The 14,325-nt window shown below is 36.2% G+C and overlaps 1 protein-coding gene across 6 annotated transcripts in view; it reads right to left on the reverse strand.

Annotated features, from left to right (window-relative positions):
- Positions 1–14,325, reverse strand: part of LOC145305445 (uncharacterized) — a 344,737-nt gene that overhangs the window by 148,757 nt on the left and 181,655 nt on the right. For 3 of the 6 annotated variants that reach the window (XM_080147065.1, XM_080147072.1, XM_080147078.1), the window contains 2 exons: positions 13,926–14,130; positions 12,743–13,702 (listed from right to left, as the gene is read on the reverse strand). The exons of 1 other annotated variant lie outside the window; for it this stretch is intronic. In XM_080147065.1, coding sequence (XP_080003191.1) covers positions 13,620–13,702; positions 13,926–14,130 — 288 coding nt within the window. In that variant the 3' untranslated portion in view covers positions 12,743–13,619. Of the gene's footprint in view, positions 1–12,742; positions 13,703–13,925; positions 14,131–14,325 lie in introns of those variants that run through there. 2 more of the 6 variants (XR_013874599.1, XR_013874598.1) reach the window with 2 other exon arrangements.

Raw genomic sequence — 14,325 nt, forward strand, 5'->3', positions numbered from 1 at the left:
CGGCCTCCAAATTCTGGTCCTGTAGGCCTCCATGTCCACTCTGGACAGGTAAAAAATTCAAATTTCGTATTTAAAGAATTAGAGGTCAACTTATAAAAAAGAATATTCATCTTTTTGGATGACAATAACATAACTGAAAAAAAAATAAAAGGTCCTGCAGACTCTGGACAGGTAAAAATAAAACTTCCCTTAATTGAACAGTTAATGGTATATTTGTTAAACAAAATGAGCTTATATTTGGATGTTCTTATATATTTGAAGGAAAAAATAAAATTGGCCTTCAGGTTTAGGAGCTGCAGGCCTCCAGGTGACTCTGGACACGAATAAAATAAAAATTTTAAATTTAGGGAGTTAGAGGTTTATTAAACAACATAAGCATCTTTATAGATGCTATTTATATGTTTAAAGAAAAAATGACAATCGACCTCCAGGTTTTGATGCTGCAGGCTTCCAGGTGGACTCTGGGCAGGTAAAAATCAAAAGGGGGGAGGCGGATGTGCCACTTTTTGAAACGAAAAGTAAAACGTGCATGATCTCAGCCCATAAAAGAGTTACTGCTCTGAAATTCTGCACAAGAGTTCTTTTGTGGAGAACAATATGGAACTGTGAAGAAGTGGCGGTGGAACCGCCGTTTCCTGCCGATTTTTGCTTTTTTTCGCAAAATTAGACAGTTCTCAATCATCTGAGATAAACTTTTTTTCTCATTAAATTGTCAAGTGAAAATATAAGCGAAATTTATGAGAAAAAAAAGTTTATCTCATATGATTGAAAATTGTCTATTATGGCAAGAAAAGGCAAAAAAATTCGTCGGAAAAACGGCGGTTTTTGGCGGGAGTGGCGGTTCCACCGCCGTTTATTCATAGTTCCATATTTTTCTCCACAAAAGCAACTGCTGTGCAAAATTATGTAACTCTTTTATGGGATGAGATCATGCACGTTCTACTTTTGGTTTCAAAAAGAGGCACATCCGCCTCCCCCCTTTCTTAATTATGTAGTTAGAGGTTAGTTTATAAAACACCATAAGCATCTTTTTAGATGTTATTTACATACCTAAAGAAAAAATTCAATTGACCTCCAGGTCCAGGTGCTGCAGGCTTCCATGTAGTCTCTGTCCAGAGAAAACCTGGAGGCCTGAACTTGAACTTTTCAAATAAGAAATTTGAGTCTTTTACATGTCCTGAATGAACCTAAACTTGGATCCCGATATGTTAATATTATCCAAATAAATGCATATTCTGTTATATAAATAGACCTCTTCATATAAGAAATTTGATTGTTTACCTGTTCAGAGTGGACCTAAAAGCCTGTAGGACCTGAACTTGGAAGCCGATTTTTATATTTTCTTTACAATTTTTTACCTGTCCAGAAACTACCTTTTAGCCTGCAGCACCTGAACCTGGAAACTTATCCAAAAAAATATCAAATAGGTATAAGTGAACTACTACCCAAAAGTAAATTTTTATCCCAAATACCCTATAGTCTCACATTAATAATAATCACGGAGTAAGCGAAAGTGATAAAACTTATAATAATAATAATAATTTATTTCGGAAAAACAGAAGAATACAATGATTGCAATGGAAAATAGCCACATGGCTATACGGATCGAGTAAAAACACTGTGCGTGCTGTTATTCCATCCGTTTACAAAAAATACTATTACAATTTACAATATAATTTATAATTTATACTTAAAGTATAATTGCATCCATATATCATGTATCGACTGGTTGCCTATAGGGGATGTCGTGGTTGTGATAATATGATAATATCACACCAATCACTGCTGTGATTATGGTCCATAGGACCGACATGCCATTTGGTTAGTTCACACACCGTGCTGTCCTTATCCTGAAAAAGGCGTCATGCACCAGATCCAAGCATCAAAGAGCACGGTGTGACCATGTGACCGTTGGTTTCCCAATGGTGGGTTTACGGGGGGGGGGGGGTTTAGAGGTGGGGTTCCCAGGTGAAATAATTGGCTATATTTGACTCGATCTTTGCTAATCAGAGATCTGTAGCAATTATCGAGTCATGACCCACTGTGTCAACTAAATTAATTAATTTATTTGTGTAGTAGTAAAGTCGATCTCCAAATTCGGGGCATCGTTAAGACATTTTTAAGAATTATTAAATTATTGAAATTTTTGTGGAGACAAAAGCAGAAAGTAAAAAATTGACCTTGGACTTGATTATTGTTAAAGTATTTTAAAAATTTGAAAAAATATGGGTAGAAAAAATTCGTTGAATTTCAATCTAACCTTTAACATTTCTAAGAATTTAGAAAATTTTTGAGTAGTATAAAAATGATGATAATAATATTGGGGTAGAGTAGGTATCGTGCAAATTGGGGAGGTTAAGGAGTTTTGGGTGGCCAGTTTTTGCATACACACAAACACAAATACAAACACACGCATTAACTTTTTCATACATCAAAGTATGTGACGAACATACAACCCATATGTTATAGGCGTGCGTTGTTGTTGTTACTAGGTTCCCGGGAAATCCATCCTTGGCATCCCTTCCCCTTTTTATTCCACTTGACAGCAATACTTAAGAATTCACTAGAGGTGTCAGTGAGGTCAAAGAAGCCGAAAGTGTCGTCTTGAAAAATGGTTGACCCGGGTGGTAATAAAAGGGGGCGGAGAAAAAAGAATATTTTTGGGGAGGAAGCTGCCTTTGCGCAAGTTATGCTCTTTGACCCGGCCGGTTTTGTCTTTGTTTGTTATTATTTGATATGAAAATAGGGGTAAATTAAACCTATTTGTAAAGGCTTGCCGGGACATGTCACGTGACATGATTAATTCTATTTAATTGCGTCTTTATTGTTAGCTAATCATTGTTCTTCCGGTGCTCATACGATTACCATCAAATTTACGTTTATTTTTAAAGTTTGCCGTTAAGTTAATACTAAATTGTTTATTCTGCCATGGTTGATCATAGCAACCTGCGGCTATTGATCGACGCCGCAGAGGAGGTCCTGGCTCCTTCTCCCGAACCCGATGTTGACGGCCCTATTCCTTTTGCGGCTCCAGATCCTCTGCCAGCTCCGCCGATAGTTTTCTCAAGTGAAATGCCAGATTGGTATTACTTTGGGAAAGGCCTGCGCGCTAGCTTCCGCGACGCATGTCGCTTGGCTTTCCGCGCGGGCCTGCAGGAGATACCTAACCGCGAGTCACTCAAACTCGTCGACGAAGGCATTCGGCTGCATCGCCTTCTTGGCGATGCAATGCCTACTGTCGACCGCTCGCGTGAGGACAACATACATGAGCTGTCGGTCCTCGAGGCTCAGTGCAATGAATACAAGGAGGCGGTCTTAATGGCCACCTCTGCGTATGATATTGTGCTGGACCTCGAGTCGACCATCGAGATCAGTGACAGCGAGCCCGACCTCGATGGCCAGGTCTATGATGATTGGTCTATGGATTCCGAGTCAGAGGCTGGATCCGCCGGGGCTAGGTCCGACGTTGGCGTAGCTGGAGACGATGCCGCCCCCCGTGCTGAATCAGAGATCTCCGACGGCCCTACCTTCGAAGAAGACTCCGAATCCGAACACGAGGAGCGGCGCGAGCCTAGCGTCGAGATTCTGGATTAGTTTACTTTAATTTAATTCGTTTGCCATCAAACTTAACTTAACTATGCATTTATAATAAGAACAAACATTACTCCTATATATGTATATTCACCATCCCATTATGTGCACGAATGATTAAACTAATTTGAATACTCCTATATGTTTAATAAAAACAATGATAACAATAAAAACTCAATCGGCTAAAACTAGTCACTCAACAATATTTATCTTTTTTGGTTAGATAGATCCAAAGCTACTCTATAATTAAACTTAGTCCGTTAGAACTGGAAAAAAAAAAAAAAAATCTTTGTTATAGGCCTTATGTTGTAGAAGTTTAGTCTACTGTTAATAAGTGTTTTAATCCGCTAGAAGAATTTAACGTTGCATAATATAATAGATAAAATATAGAGTGGTTGCGTTTACGACTATATAAATTGTTAAATCTTTTTGGTTAGATAGATCCAGAGCTACTCTATAATTAAACTTAGTCCGTTTGAACTGGAAAGAAATCTTTGTTATAGGCCTTGTGTTGTAGAAATTTAGTCTACTATTAATAAGTATTTTAATCGGCTAGGAGAATTTAACGTTTCATAATATAATAGTTAAAATATAGAGTAGTTGCGTTTACGACTATTAAGTTAATTCTATGAAAAATAACTGATATTTAAATCATAATCACAAACAAAATCAAATATATTTTAAAGGATTTTCTTCATCTCTTTTTTTACTGTAGAGCTTTATGCATTTTTGTCGTATCACAGTATCTTTTGAGCCCCCCGCAGGGGCTAGAAATAGGAGAAAATCTACTATGAAAATAAGACAAAATGCTCCTTAGGAGGCGTTGTCACAAAACTGACAATATTCGTTTTTTGTTATATAAATGTAATATTATATAGTATATATAGTAAATTTTGGTCAAGTAAAGGTAATAATATATAGTATATATAGTAAAATTTGGTCATATAGTATGATATAGTATCCAAATTCATCCTATATAGTATAAATAGTATATATAGTATGCAGTGGTCGCCCTGAAAATGGGGTTTAAAAGTTGTCCACTAGAAAAAAAAGATGTTGCCATAAATCATTTTCATATCTATTAGATAATGTAGTTTCACGTTACAACAAATCTACAGAAATGGATTTAATAAAAATATAAATATTTTGAGACTTGTTTTCTAGTATGGCTTCGAAAACCGAGTGATATCCACTGGATTAGAACCGGTTCTTAACCATACTGAAATATCATGTATAGCATCGTATTACAGCCAATTATTTAAATTTAAAAAATCAATACCAGTTTTGTTAACCCAGGACTTCGGCCAATCGGGACTAACAAAACTGGTTTTAATCTCATAATTTTTCATTTCTTTACTCGCAGAAAGCTGTCTATAATACGATGCGATAAATTATATAACTATTCTCTACGCAGATGACAAATATCTTTCTTCTTGAATTCCCCTTATTGGGCTAGTAGGTGATGTGGAGGAGCAGTTTGCCAGGTTCTACGCCATGCTGGTGGCCAAGGAGGAGGGAAGACGAAATCTTCTTCAAGATGATGTTTAAATGAAATTCATATATCATCTCTTTACTTATTCAATTTTAATAATTAACTTAATTATTTTTTGATAGAATAGGTATTCTAACTAGGTTTGGGCCGAATACTTATTTTATTCTTTACATTTTTTGAGATTTGAAAAACACATAATTAAACACACATCCAACTACTTTGGTATATGAAAGTTAAATTCTAACTGTGGAACTACAATGATGTTGAAATAACGCTGTTGCAATAATGAGTCATTCAAACCATATGTTGTCTACAATTCAGGAACAGAGAAAGGAAATTTGAACAAAATTCACAGTGATTTGCCAATGGCTGATAAATAAATAACCATCCCTATTTATGATACACAAAATTACACCTTCTATAGATTTAAATTAATGGATGAACGTTCGAACATTCTACTTAATGAATCAACCAATCAAAATCCACTAAATTCTCCAAAATTGTCAAGCCATTGAATAAGAAAACGTAATCATAAAACTTTGGGGACCAGCATAATAAATAGCCCATTGTCCTCTGTTTTATGAAAAATTTGAAATATTTTTCCGGCCTCTTTAAGAAAGTCATTTCTTTAACAAATGTAAAAGTAAGCCAACATTATTTTTCTTTAAAAGCAGTCACTGTTACTGATCAAACAATCCTTTTCTAAAATCCGTCATCATTAATGTTTTCACTCCTATTGTCATGTCCGTTCTTGTCGTCATTGTTAATTGTTTCACTCGGAAAAGTGCGTCAATTTTTTAGTAGCGAAGCTGCTTACAAGTTTGTTTGTCGGTCAGTAATTTAGAACAATTTATAAAATTTGTGAATTGAAAAAAAACATAAAACTGAAAAAAGAAACAAAAGCTGCTGATTTGTTTTTATTACTAGCAGCTACGCCACTTGAAGCCTATAGGGAGACTGAGAGGGAGGGGTGGTTCGACCTTTAAAATTTAAAATTTTCGTGTCTTTAAGTCAAGATTATCATGTTGTTTACATCTAATTAGATATTGATAACTAATAATACTCAGTTCTGTAAATTAAAATATGATAGGACGATTTTATCACATTTACAAGAGAAAGTGATATGGAACCGAAACAAAAAAAATGTGGTCTCCCTTAAAAACAATTTGTTTCATTAATTACATTTTTCTAAAATGGCTGCAGTCAAGTGTTTCTCAAGTTGCAATATTCTTATACATTTAAAACGGCATTATTGAAATGTATTGGTAGTCTTCACGTCTTAGTAAATAATTATACTGTGAGAGTCAAGAAATGACTTGGTGATTAGTCTAAAACTCAGAATAACCTTTACATTAAATTTCACTACTTAATTCGAGCTCTTTTGTTGAAACAAAGACTAAATTAAAATAAAAGTCTTAACTCAAGAATTATAAAGCAATATATAAAAAGCACTAAATTAATTTTTGAATAAATTAAAAACAAGTTTAAAATCACGTATCACACTTAAAATGTTCACAATGTAACTTATTTATACAAAAACTTACGTCATATTTTCTATTTAGGTTTCTAGTTTTTTATCATTAAAATAATCTTTTTAGTATGATTAATTAAAACACTTGTATATTATATCCGGGTTTATATTTGTTAACTACAGCTTATGAAATATATATAATAATACATGAGTCTAAACTTTGGTGTATGTATATGAGAAATCATAGACTGATCTACCATAGGCAGCTAGAGCACTATGTCTAACCTAGGACAAGGGTCTAAAACTATATTTACCCCCCTATAACAATACAGTTACAACTTAAACTACTAAGTAAGCGAACTGTGAATTTATGAAACTTTAGACACCACACTCAGAGTCTTTAAGAACTAGCTAGAAAGAACGAAGTAGTAGTTTTAACATAATAACAAATAGTTGAACATAATTTTAGCCATTATCTTACTCCTTCATAAATGTACAAATATTCAGAGATCTAAAAGGATAAGACAATGGCCGATAAATTGGTATACATACCAAATGATGATACACAAAATTAGTTGTTGAAACGTTCGAAAACTCAACTTAATAATCCAACCAATCAACATTCACTAAAGTCTCCAAAGTTGTTAAGCCAACGAATAAGAATAAAATCTTATACAATTTTGCGGACTAGGGTAATAAACAGCTTAATGTCCCCTTTCTCACTGTAAAAATATTCAATTCGCTATTCAAAAATTTTACCATTTTCTTAAAACACCTATTTGGCTGCGTTGATTGCTGCCAGTGCGCTTCCAAGGAGAAGGGAGGGAACGCACAAAATTGGGGGCCAAAAAAAGTTAAAAAGAAAACATTTTAATCCATAGGTATCAAATTTAAATTTGCAGCATTCAAAAATAACCTTTGTGTATATAATAATTAGTGGTTCAAACGTTTGGACAATCAACATAATGAACCAACCACTCAAAGGTCAATAAAAGTCCCCATAGTATAATTGGGACTAGTATAATAAACAGCCCAATGTCCCCTTCCTCCCTGCTAATCTTTATACAAAAGTATATAAATATAGAATCATTTTTTCTACCTCTATCTCTCTCTTTTCCTACCCTTCCCCCTTTTATTGTAGTCTGTTTCAACTAGGGATGGGAATCCGTCGAATTTTTGGACCGGATTCGGATTCCGGAGGAATCCGTCAAAAAAAGTGACGGATTCTTGCGGATTCCGGATTCTTATTTTTGGCGGATTCCGGATTCTAGCAGTATTTTAAAAGGCCGTCCGTCACAGAGGGATAGCTTTTTTCATTAAGGGGGGGGTTTTTAATGCAACCATCTCGTAATCAATGTATAAATGGCACTTAGAATTCGAATTTCGATCTCAAATTTTGCATGAGTAATCCTTGGTAGGTCTGTTTTCCCTAAATCGAACAAAAAGTTGGAAAAGTAACGGCTGGCAGCTGGCAGCTCAGCCGTTTAGCCGTTTTTTGCCTATTTTTAGGGCAAATTCATCATTAATTACGTAGGAATCAACTTTTTAAAACATATTTTTGGTTTAATTCATGTTAAATGATAGCAATAACCTTTTTTTAAAAATTTCTTGTACCAGCTGCTAAACGGCTAGAACCGGCTGAAAACGGCTGGGAGCTGCCAAGAGTATGAAGTCGATAGGGCATGTGACATGTCTAGGGGTAGGTTTTTATGGTTGCTGAGCTCAAAAATGCTACCAAAAATAGTGGCAGCCTATCCATATGGCAGCTGGGTAACAGCTGCAGCTCAGCTGGTAGCGGCCAAGAGTAGAATGAGTAGATAGGGCTTGTAACGAGTCTAGGGGTAGGTTTTTATGGGTGCTGAGCTCAAAAATACTACCAAAAATAGTGGCATAGTGGCAGCTTATCCATATGGCAGCTTGGTAACGGCCGCTGCTGAGCTGGGAGCGGCCAAGAGTAGAATGTGTAGATAGGGCTTGTGACGTGTCTAGGGGTAGGTTTTTAGGGGTGCTTAGCTCAAAAATACTACCAAAAATAGTGGCCGCCCATCCATATGGCAGCTGGGTAACAGCTGCAGCTCACCTTGGACGGGCCAAGAGTAGAATGAGTAGATAGGGCTTGTGACATGTCTAGGGGTAGGTTTTTAGGGGTGCTGAGCTCAAAAATGCTACCAAAAATAGTGGTGGCTCATCCATATGGCAGCTGGGTAACAGCTGCAGCTCAGCTGGGAGCGGACAAAAGTAGAATGAGTAGATAGGGCTTGTGACGTGTCTAGGGGTAGGTTTTTATGGGTGCTGAGCTCAATACTACTACAAAAAAATAGTAGCCGCCCAACCATATGGCAGCTGGGTAATGGCTGCAGCTCAGCTGTGAGAGGCCAAGAGTAGAATGAGTAGATAGGGCTTTTGATGTGTCTAGTGATAGGTTTTTAGGGGTGCTGAGATCAAAAATACTAACAAAAATAGTGGTGGCCCATCCACATGGCAGCTACAGCTCAGCTAGGAGGGGCCAAAAGTAGATGAGTAGATAGTAAAAATTAGTGCCGTCCCTTCTATATGGCAGCTGGGTAATGGCCGCAGCTCACCTTGGAGCGGCCAAGAGTAGAATAAATAGATAGGACTTGTGACGTGTCTAGGGGTAGGTTTTTCAGAGTGCTGAGCTCAAAAATACTACCAAAAATAGTGGCGGCCCATCCACATGGCAGCTACAGCTCAGCTAGGAGGGGCTAAAAGTAGATGAGTAGATAGTAAAAATTAGTGCCGTCCCTTCTATATGGCAGCTGGGTAATGGCCACAGCTCAGCTGTCTTTTGAGGCTTAAAAAATTGATTATTTCAGTGGAATTAAACTTCTCCCAATTAACATTTTACCTTTTTTTTCATGGATATATTACTAATAACTCTTATATATAGCATGTGACGTGTCTAGGGGTAGGTTTTTATGGGTGTTGAGCTCTAAAATACTACCAATAAAAGTGCGGGCCTGTCTATATGGCAGCTGGGTAACAGCTACAGCTGAGCAGCAGCCCTTACCATGCTGCCATGTGGATGGGCTTTTCTATTTTTGGGAGTATTAATGAGCTTGGCACCTATAAAAACTTACACCTCTTTGACACATCACAAGCTATGTCTTAAACGTTTACTTTTATCCGTTGGTAACTGTTCTCAGCCAATTTCAGCCGTTTAACAACTAAATCAATACATTGGTAAGGTGTTGTTATTAATAATATAAAATGACAATAGTGTATTTATACTGAAATATTCAATATTTGGTTATCCTTCAATAGTCCCAATAGTCAATGAGTCTTAAATAACGGCTTACTGCTAAGCTTAGCTGTTACCCAGCTGCAATATGGATGGGCGGCCACTTTTTTTGGTACCTAGTATTTTTGAGCTCAGCAACCATGAAAACCCACCCCTAAACACGTCACAAGTCCTATGAACTCATTCTAGTCTTGGCCGCTTCCAGCTTAGATGCAGCTGTTACCCAGCTGCCATATTGATAGGCGGCTACTATTTTTGGTAGTATTTTTGAGCTCAGCACCTAATAAAACCTATCCCTAGACACCTCACAAGCGCTGTGTACTCATTCTACTCTTGGCCGCTCCCAGATGAGCTGTAGCTTTTACCCAGCTGCCATGTGGATGGGCCGCCACTATTTTTAATAGTATTTATGTGCTCAGCACCCCTAAAAACCTACCCCTAGACACGTCACAAGCACTATCTACTCATTCTACTCTTGGCTGCTCCCAGCTGAGCAGCGGCCGTTACCCAGCTGCCATATGGATGAGCTGCCACTATTTTTGATAGCATTTTTGAGCTCAGCAACCATAAAAACCTACCCCTAGACATGTCACATGCCCTATCAACTTAATACTCTTGCCAGCTCCCAGCCGTTTTCAGCCTGTTCTAGCCGTTTAGCAGCTGGTAATAGAAATTTAAAAAAAGGTTATCCAGCTGCCATATTGATAGGCGGCCACTATTTTTGGTAGTATTTTTGAGCTCAGCACCCAATAAAACCTATCCCTAGACACCTCACAAGCGCTGTGTACTCATTCTACTCTTGGCCGCTCCCAGATGAGCTGTAGCTTTTACCCAGCTGCCATGTGGATGGGCCGCCACTATTTTTAATAGTATTTATGAGCTCAGCACCCCTAAAAACCTACCCCTAGACACGTCACAAGCCCTATCTACTCATTCTACTCTTGGCCGCTCCCAGCTCAGCAGCGGCCGTTACCCAGCTGCTATATGGATAAGCTGCCACTATTTTTGGTAGTATTTTTGAGCTCAGCACCCATAAAAACCTACCCCTAGACATGTCACAAGCCCTATCTACCAATTCTACTCTTGGCCGCTCCCAGCTTAGCAGCGGCCGTTACCCAGCTGCTATATGGATAAGCTGCCACTATTTTTGGTAGTATTTTTGAGCTCAGCAACCATAAAAACCTACCCCTAGACATGTCACATGCCCTATCAACTATTCATACTCTTGGCAGCTCCCAGCCGTTTTCAGCCGGTTCTAGCCGTTTAGCAGCTGGTACAAGAAATTTTAAAAATGGTTATTGCTATCATTTAACATGAATTAAACCAAAAATATGTTTTAAAAAGTTGATTCCTATGTAATTAATGATGAATTTGCCCTGAAAATAGGCAAAAAACGGCTAAACAGCTGAGCCGCCAGCTGCCAGCCGTTACTTTTCCAACTTTTTATTCGATTTAGGGAAAATAGACCTACCAAGGATTACTCATGCAAAATTTGAGATCGAAATTCGAATTCTAAGTGCCATTTATACATTGATTACGTGATGGTTGCATTAAAAACCCCCCCCTTTAACACTATGTTACTTGGTTGAAGCCTTGATTTGTTTAAAGTGTTAAAGTGTTAAACATTTACATCACATTAGTAATTATTAAAATTTGTTATGTACAAAAAAATTTAAGAGGGAGTTGTAAAAAAAACTCAAGACGGTAATTTTAGCCTACCAATTTAGAATCCGGAATCCGCTATAAAAAACGGATTCCGGATCCAGATTCGGATTCCAAAAAAGGCCGAAAATTGGGCGGATTCCGGATTCGGATTCCGGATCCGGATTCCCATCACTAGTTTCAACATTAAACTTTACATTTTAGAATTATGAAAAATATAATACTTAGTAAAAGTTAAATATTTTTGTACATAAAAAGTAAAAAAACTTATTTGATTTTTTAAAAATCTATTTCTATTCTTACAATCTAGTTTGACAAAGAAGAGATTTATGTTTGTTGCAGTTCACAGGCAGGGAGGGGACATTGGGATGTTTATTACAATTGTCCCTAAAGTTTTATAATGACATTTTCTTATTCGTTTGAATGTCCAAATGTTTCAACCACTAATTGTAATATACAGAAATTGTATTTTTGTGTATTATCATTGGAGATATACATTAATTTATCGACCATTGTCTTATCCCTTTAGATTCCTGAATAGTTCATAATTTCGGAAATTTTGATAACTATTTTTAGAAGATTTCCAAAGTCCATTATTCATAGTATTGTAACGGCTATATAGCAGGCTGTCTAATTGAAAAATTCATTGTTAAACATAGTGCAACATACATTTAGGAACTATTCAATACAGTCATGACGTCAAAGATACGAAAACTTGTTTTTAACAAAAAATGTGTTTCGATATATTTGCAGGCATTTCCGACGAAATTGAAATTACAGGGGGTTGGAACAACAAAGCATTTTACGACATAAGATACCATGCTTAGTCATAGAGAGGGGAGGTGACAATGGACTCTTTATTACACAAGTCCCCAATGTTTTATGATAACGTTTTTTTATTTGAAGACTTAACAACTTTGGGCCTTTTAATGAATTTTGATTGGTCAGTTTATTAAATTGAATGTCCATACGTTTCAACCACTAATTGTAATCTACAGAAGAGGTAATTTTGTGTATTAATGTCGGGGATGCATATCAATTTATCGGCTATTGTCTTATTCTTTGAGATCCCTGAGTATTAACTGATTATTGGTTTATTTTTTGTCTTATACTCATTGTCATCATCATATAAGTAACAAGCGGATACACCCCCTAGAAGCCTCTAAATGAATGAACCTATCAAAATTCTACAACAGTCCCAACAAAATTCGACGAATATCACAACGTTATAATAAGATTTTGGGGACTAGGGTAATATACACTAAACAGCCCAATATAGCCTCCCTCCCTGGAAACAAATAATCTTTTTTTTGTAACAAAACCGTAATTATTATATCGAGACGATAATTTATTAACATTTAAACATAAACAAAACATTGACAGAAAGACGACATATAAATGTAACAAAACGAGCTACAAAAGAGTTGATTCACCTAATTAATTTTTACAATTTAATTAATTTTTCAAAGAATTTATAATAAAACATTTCGGAACTATGACCAGTTCATTAGTAGAGAAATATAAGAGGGGAAAATGTCAAAATTTGATATGAAATTACATAATAAAAAATTTGAAAAGTCGTCAAAACTATAAAAAAAATGCTTCAAAATAAATATTAAATTAAATAATATTTGACAAATAGTTGTAGCTGTATTAAGATAAAGTTGACTGTTATTTAAAAGCAAGGAAATAAAGGAATACTCATTTGAATAAAAAGTTCGAAATAGATCAATATCCACTGGATTAGAACCGGTTCTTAGCCATACAGAAAAATCATATATGGCATCATTCGTATTATAGACAATTTTCAACGAATATGAAAACAAAAATCATAAAATTAAAACCATTTTTGCTAGACCGGGCCTTCGGCACCTCGGCTCTAACAAAACGTGTTTTAATCTTTTATTTTTTTTATTATAATATCCGCGGAAAGCTGTCTGTAATACAATAATACCTAGTAAGACAAAAAAATTAAAATTCTTATTAAAATGGTTTGTCCCTTAAATCCTAGAAAACAGAATACACTTTTAATAAAGGGAGTAGGGATGACAATGGCAGAAAAATATATCTAGTTGCCAGTTTTCTGTCTATGATATTGAAATAATAATAATCTATCTGCCACTGTCATATCCCATTATCTCTTATCAGCTGGATACATCACCTAGACTAGATCGTCTGCTGGATGTGGAAGATCTTGCTGAGAAAAGTCTAAATCCTTGATTTCCACCTAAATGCCAGGGATGAAAGGTTTCATTAATGTGACTAATAAAAAAAACAATGACGATATTAATGCCCTTTTTGAGTTATTAATCAAAAAATTACTTTCTAAAAAACACTAGGTATATCTAAATTGATGAGTAATAGAACAATGAAGAAACAAAGAAAAAATCCAGTGTTATAAACAACAAAAATAAAGTTTTCTATCAAGTTCTTGAAACCTTTATCCCTGCCTGTTGTAACCGCTAGTCTAGCGCCTCTCTGCTGGCCGCCGACCCTGCCTGGCGAAGGATTTGAATCAGCTGACCGATCAGCTGATTTATCTTGATCAGCTGATGTGGTGCTTGAAAGGCTTGTGGTAGACTCTGTGAAAAGTTTTCCCGGATTTCCACGCAGAGTTGTATGTGATAGGGAAGCTGATGTTGAGTTCAATACAACCTTAGGGAAATAGTATTGGCAGTATTTAAAATGTTTGGATATGCAAGCAACTTTTAATGAGAGCCTGCAAGAAATACACCGATCTTACTGCTGAAAGACTGCCACAAGTAGACCAATTAGACCAATACAAATCTAAATACCTTCAACTTTGTTGTTATTGATGCTGAAGGGGTATTGGATCTATTTGTGACAGTC

This window comes from Acartia tonsa, chromosome 2, assembly GCF_053477335.1.
Source record: "Acartia tonsa isolate MP-2025a chromosome 2, ASM5347733v1, whole genome shotgun sequence".
In the NCBI taxonomy this organism is placed as follows: domain Eukaryota; kingdom Metazoa; phylum Arthropoda; class Copepoda; order Calanoida; family Acartiidae; genus Acartia; species Acartia tonsa.